A 7,327-nucleotide genomic window follows, 5' to 3' on the forward strand; every position below is an offset into this window, starting at 1 on the left:
TTTATTTATTAATTTTATTATTATTATTATTATTTGCTTTTATTTTATATTAAATCATCATACTACGGATATCATTTTAATGTAAATACTATCCTTTATTTTGTCCTCTTTTTTATTTAAATTTATCTTATTGTTCTATTGTACTAGATGTTAAAATATTCAGCAGTTGTAACCACAGATAAACAAACACAAATGGTTGTAACAAATATTGCAATTAAAAAAAATAAAAATAAATTATATTAAATATAATTATAAATTTTATTAATGAAAATCTATGTACTGAAACTTTTTGATTGCACTTTATATATGTTTATAAGCGCTCTGCTCAAGAATATACGTAAAATAAAAGTGAAAATATATTACACTGTATGTTAGTAAATGCCAAAAAGCCAAACTTTTCATATAAATTTTGTTAATAAACTATGCATCAAAATTTGGCTTCAAATCTATGTAAATAATATATATTATTTGTAATCATTTTCTTTATAAAATGTATAAGTAATTTATTACCTGTTGTTTAAAGATAGTTGAGCGTCCCTGTTTACTGTTTTATTTTATATAAACAGCGCGGACAAGTTCCTTTGATCATTAGGTGAAGTTCTTCAAATATTACCATAATCGTTCTCAGTGTTCACTAATAAATTGCTGATAAAGTTAAAAATGAGCAATTTGAAACACGCAATTTCATTGTGTTTACTATTTATCATCGTAGGATTGGGATTAGCTCAGCCTCCACAACTTTTTACGCCTAGAGGTAAGATCATCAATATATTTTTTGAATTGTACGCGAATTTTAAGATCTAATCTAGAAGACAAGCTTTTAAATGATTTTGAACTCCAAAATTATTTTAAGTGTTTTTAGAGCTTTATCAATGATTTTAACTTATAGCATTTCTTCATTTGTACCCAATCGCAGTTCTTTGTAATAATTCCTGCAGAAATAAAATTTGGCATTTAGAATAATGAATGAAGGTCGATGGTCCAAATAAAATTAAGTTTAATTTTTGAATTAAGTTATTTTAGTGCGTGATTACACAAACATTAATCAGTGATCTAAAAAGTAATTTAATTAATTTGATAACATCTAATTTTATGGAATTAGTTTACATTGAAAAGTTATAAATGTTTTAATGGATAATTATCACAGTCATTAAATTAATATAGATTGTCCAGAAAACGAAACATATCTTTCGTGTGGACCAGCTTGTCAAACAGAATGTGCCACTCTGGGACAACCTTGTTACATTGCTTATTTTCGATGCCCTGATGGATGTTATTGCAATAAAGGCTTTGCTAGAAATGCTAATGGTGCATGTATTCCGATTGAACAATGTTAATAATTACTCTATTATTAATGATTAACATATGTAAATGTACCTAATTATTAAAAATGTAATACATATAAATCTTATACTTTTAAATTGCCATACTGACTTTCATCATTCCTAGTAAAAATGAATCTTCTCAAGTCTCTATATCAATTCTTAAATATATTTAGCCATTATTAACTTGTTGTTGCATCTTATTAGCTAACTGTTGGGTTTACATTGCCAATAAAACTAAAATCAATGTTATTGTAGCCCGAAATATGATTAAAATGCTGTAAATTTATGTATACTTACAATTAAGTGTTAATATATACTATATTTCAATTGGATATTAATAAAAAGTATTTTTTATGTTGAACGATTCCGGGTATTCTGATTTTTTAGTACACTATCGCATGTCTTCCTTATGAATATTACATTTTTTTTAATATTATTGGCCTCGCTTACTTGTAGCATTTACATCGTTTAATTTTTATATTCTACATTTTTTAAATCATTTTCTTACTTATCTTTCTATGTAATTTCAAAAGTCAAACTCAAGACATTATTTATTTATTTTAAATACTTCTTCTATTAATCCGTTTTATATTAATTTATTTCATCGTTCGAAATTTTTTTAATTCTTCTTTCTTCTGAATATTTCTATCTTCTTATTTCTTCTACTAATACTTTTGCGTCTTTTCTTCTAATTACAAATATTAATATCCAAGTAAATTTGATAATTTTCTTTAATATTTTGTGAACAATTTTCGCGACCTAAGATATACGAATAAAAGCTGTTAGAGAAAATTGTATTATTAATAATAAGAAATAATAACTATAAAATCATATGTATTTTATTTTTAATAATAATTTAGCTAGTTTTGCTATACTTAATTAATGTGTATCAATTAATTTGAAGAAATTCTGTTTTACATATTGTTGATTACTTGATTTCTTTGAATGGCGATAAGTCCAAAGTTGTGGCAGCAGGTTTTTCACTAACAGGAAGAGAAATTATTATAATTGATTACACATTTTTATGATAGTTTCAGTAAATTTGCCATTAAGTAATAAATAAACTTGAAATTGATTTCCAAAAAAAAACTTTTAAAAATTCAAAAAATATTTGGAACTTTTTTAGTCTCAAAGAGAAGTCGATCGACACGTTCCTATCTATTTTTTTTTTTTTGTTTTTATCAAGTAAGTTGGAAAAAATATTTGACCAACATTGATTAGAAAAATCACGAATCAAATACTCTCAATTTGCAATTGCAATTGTTACTCAAAATTCTAAATTAAAGCAACTGTTCTTGTGTATTACAAAATTTATATAACTTTTTTCATAGATAATATTTCAAGTGAAGATGTAGACACAAACACGTAAGAATTATAATGTTCAAGAATTTTCGAAAATAAAGTGTAGTTGCGATTTTTAAAAACTATTAAATAATAATTTTATGACAACTCTTTAATGTGTCTGATGCAATAACAAATTTGACTGAACTTGTTGGACTGACGTTTTTCATTTTGAAATAATTTTAAAAAATAATTACAATTATTCTAAACTAATTCCGTTTATACTATCAAAATTTAATTTATTAATTTGTTATTTGGTAATTTGCAACATTAACTGTACAAAAAGTAGTTCGTAATATTTGTACCTAGCAAAAAATAAATGGATACCATGCTAAGTTCATAGTATCTATTAATTCTTCATGTGTATATGTCAATGTAGTGTTTATTTGTGCATATTTATATTTATATCATGGCATTGAGATTTTCAATTATATTTAAAACGAATTGAGTTCATAACATGTGTATGTGTGTTATGTATATGTATCCTTCTTTTTGTTATTCATAATAATGATATTAAACCAAAAATATTGAAATATATTTGTGATATGTATACAGTGTATATAATTACAATGTAATATTGGTTTGTATTTGGTGTTTTTACTAATGTGTATATTTTTATATTTATATAATGTTTTGTATATTTTGTGTTACAGCATTGTATTGAAATTCATTGAATGACTTTGTTTCATTCTTGTGTGTGACTTTTGAGTGACTTTGTTTCATTTTAGTGCTCTGGTATTTTCAGTTTGTGTAATAATAAGCGCACCTAGGACAATTTCCGAGAGGTACGCAAACACAATTGTAATCACGTGCGTATCCATCGTTGCAGTAAAGACGGTTAACAGGGGCAAAAGTCTTGATGGGGCAGTTTTCTTTTAATCCTTCCAGGCCGCATTCCCGATCGCAATAAGTTCCATTAGCACGAAACTGGTTACCCCCTGGGTAGTTGTATCCTGAAGAGATAAAGATAGAAAAAATAATCATAATTTTTGTTGACCAGGTATTGCTATCTCTATATTTCACACCAGAAAAATTGTCAAGTCTTATAAACGAGAGAAATAGCTTGTGTTATACTGACTGGCAAATGCACTGTATGGTCCCTAACACGATGCAAAAAACGCATATTACAACTTAAATTCGAGATTTGGTCTCCGACATTCGGCCATAACGAACATGAGTTATCTTATGGCCGGTCAACAAAGTGCTATAAGTTTCCTATTGAAACTGGAACTGATATTTTCTATTATTTTTCCAAAGTTGTAATGTAAATATTTTACATAATTCGTGTCAAAAAACTATTTAGCAACAAATACATGTATTATGGCTATAGCGACTGGACCTGAATCAGAGGTCCCGCTTCGAGTCTGATATCAAGCAGTAGTGACATCGGTTTTCACTTGGAAATATAGTCATCAATATGTTTCTAAGTAAAACTACCTTTCATTCGACATTCCTGCATCAATGAAAAATTTGCTCTATTAGAGAAATTGTAATAATACAAATTTATCGCACAGATATGAGACAATTGTTGGCATCTGCGTTGCCATCCGTAAAACCGACATAGTATTAATTCAAATTAGCCCAACAGCTTTTAGGACTCTTGAGTTCTGATTGCTGTTCAAAACAATGAAAAGATACATGGATTTCCATGTATCTTTCAAAAAGTCTCAGGATATATTTCAAACATTGTTTCTTTCTTTGTAAGATATAAGGTTAATTAGTAAATAGATCGGTATTTTCTATTATTTATTTCGATATCATCAATACTAAAATTGTATAAAAATATTGCATTAGTCTTTTGCAGGCATTAGCCAAATTTACTAACTTTCATATTTAATTTTTTAAATATTCTAAATTTAATACATTTACATAATTCCTAAATTATTAATTAAATTAAAATTATGCCATAACCTGAGATATTTTGAAAAACCTTCAAATTTTGTCGACCTTGTTGTGTTACTCATCCCGTATCTACTGGATTAGCGAATAGTTAGTAATGGGCTGGCGTTGAAAATCGATAAGTCATGTTAAGATTTGCAAAATCTAATTATAACAAAAATAATATTTCATATCATTATCTATTGCATGTGTCTTGCTCACCTGGTGGGCACCTGATATCGTTAGAATTGAATGCAGCCAAGACGCCGCTTAGACAAACCACTGCAACAAGTACTATACACTTCATATTGAGCTGGTCAGAGAACTGTGCGTTTAACAAATAATTTGTCAGTGAAATTATAATCCTCCCAAACAATTCTTTTATACCCGACCTACCTGTACAGATCTTTTATCTTATTTATCAATACTGCACGATTCGCATATTACGATCGATTTACGTCAAAATACAAATACTTCTACCTTGGAATGTAAAATTAGCACGGCACACCGAATTATGTTGTTTATTTTACAAACGAAATTACGGACATGTTCACAATCAGTACTGAGTATTTTACAAGTAATCTGTTGTCGAGGCGTGATTATGTGACAAATTATGGATATTGAAGTCAAAAGAAAAACCATTGTAAATTTCCACAATGGAATAATACAAAAAATCGGAATAGAAAATTCGGTATTTGCTTTTTGTTACATATTGTTACATATAATTTTATAGCGAGTTTTAACAACAAACATTACAATTCTTATGTATATTTTAATAGAATTTTTAAATAATATTTCATTCTGTGCCAAGTTCACAACTTTTCATTGAGGAAATATGCCACTTACGTCTAGTTTATATCTAAGAAGTAAAGAACAATCAAACTTAATTTCTATTCATAATCATTCATATTAGGGGGAAGTTCCGTAACGCCGGACGGCACCAAGTACCGGACATTCTATTTCTTTTTTGGCACTCTATTTAACACGTATTATTTAAGCGAGTATAAATTTCGAAATACAAGTGAAATGGGCATTGGGGGCACGCAGGTACAGGATCACGCGCCAAGCTTCGCCTATGATGCACACGGCCACGGCGAGAGCAACTCTTTCCTGTTTTAGGCGCAAAATACGGCGTCACCTAAATATCAATGAAAGTAATTCTAGTATATTTATGCATTTACATTTGAGAGGTATGCAAAGATAAAAGTTGCAGTTGATTGTTATTCGTAAAATAGTAGAATATCATTAGATCTTTTAACCAATTTTAGTAGGTGCGACCAAATGAACGAAAATGTCTGTCCCTTAGCACCGGACACTAAGTCGTCCTTTAGTGCCGGACAGTAAACATATTGATATTTCTTGTGAGAATTAACGTAATTTATTCCAATTATTTAATTTTATTCTGTATGAGTGCTAACAACCACTACATACCCACATTTTTTGTATTTCAAAAGAAAAGCTTGTCAAAGAATGAAAAGCTTATGAATGCACCAGCTGAGAGCATCGGTGTGGCCCAGCCAAAAGGGTGGATGAATAGTGACTTTTTTGCAATATCTAAGAATATTCGTCAAAGACACATGAGCAGGCATTCCATAGCGTGGAGATGTGGTCAATGCGGGTTATTTTGAGTGGGTGCCACTGTTTAAAATCATATTTTTGATAGATGGTAGTTGATCAATAGTATTCATTATTTTTTAGCAAAGATTGCGGTTTTGTTAATTTAGTTTGATTTTTAACGTTGTTATCTAACATAAATCATAATTTAATAAACATTTCGTGAAATATTTTTTCATTTATTTATAAATAACCTTAGGTGTCCGCCACTTGGGGACTTCCTCCTACCACTTGAAAAATGTATGAATTAATGATTTATCAATTATTTTGTTTTGGGTTGGGAAATTCACTTGACATTTTTATGGTATCATGATAAAAATCATTTTTCAAATAGCCAATTTTCTGCTTTGTCATTTTCTAATTTGACAATTATTTAAAACGCTTTTCTATTGCAATTTTGTATTCATTTATAATTATATTTGGAACTAAAATAGTAATATTATAATTACATTATCATCGAATTTGATATTCTGCATTCTATAGAGCAGATTGCTGCCATACCAATGACTAAAGTTTTAAAAAATCTTTTGTTGTTTTCATTTTTTTGCCAATTTGAAATTAGTATTTGTAAAATTCAAATTAAACGGTTTATATTTTTATTGAAGTATTATAATACTATTCATATTTTTTACAAGAACAATCTGTTATTTCACCACCAAATGTTTTACCGACGTTTTTACCTTGTGTTCGCACTGTTTAATGTGCGCGACACAGTTTGATCGTTTGTATCAGAGTTTTGAATTTTTTTTGGGAAAAAATTCAAAACTCTGATACAAATTCTATATATCAGTTAGTCTAATATAGCTAAAATCATAAGGAAATTCTCCGGTAAAATAGACCGTAACATAGCGATGTTACGGCGCAGCTATGTTACGCTGCTTTCTTGGTACTAAAAACCGTCAAAATGCTATGTATTTGCTGTGCAGTCAGGCGTTGACAAATTTAGTCAACAAAATAAAAATTGGCAATGTCTTCGAAAGATTAAATCATTACAAAAGACAAATTTTCATAAGATTAGATTCTAAATATCTAAACTGTTGTAAAAGAAGAAAAGTAAATTCGAACAAATTTGACTAATAGTCATACTTTTTTTAAAAATTTATTTGCATATGAAGTAAGGTGTAAATAAAATATAAATCATAAAAAATATTATATATTTTGGTAGTTGA

General features: G+C 28.3%; 1 protein-coding gene across 1 annotated transcript; it reads left to right on the forward strand.

Moving 5' to 3' along the window:
* The first annotated feature begins 660 nt into the window (after positions 1–660).
* Positions 661–1,337, forward strand: LOC113385956 (inducible metalloproteinase inhibitor protein-like). The gene is made up of 2 exons (XM_026623774.1): positions 661–754; positions 1,165–1,337. The coding sequence occupies exons 1-2, from the start codon at positions 661–663 to the stop codon at positions 1,335–1,337; spliced, it is 267 nt and encodes an 88-aa protein (XP_026479559.1).
* The last annotated feature ends 5,990 nt before the right edge of the window (positions 1,338–7,327 follow it).

Source organism: Ctenocephalides felis, unplaced genomic scaffold, assembly GCF_003426905.1.
Source record: "Ctenocephalides felis isolate EL2017-DRISC unplaced genomic scaffold, ASM342690v1 CF-g0.4_SCAFFOLD_03571, whole genome shotgun sequence".
Taxonomy (NCBI): Eukaryota; Metazoa; Arthropoda; class Insecta; order Siphonaptera; family Pulicidae; genus Ctenocephalides; species Ctenocephalides felis.

Bases quoted from the DNA above. Each gene is read 5' to 3' on its own strand.
- LOC113385956 (XM_026623774.1), top strand. From the start codon at position 661: ATGAGCAATTTGAAACACGCAATTTCATTGTGTTTACTATTTATCATC. The intron at 755-1,164 runs GTAAGATCATCA...AAATTAATATAG, and splicing joins ACAACTTTTTACGCCTAGAG to ATTGTCCAGAAAACGAAACA.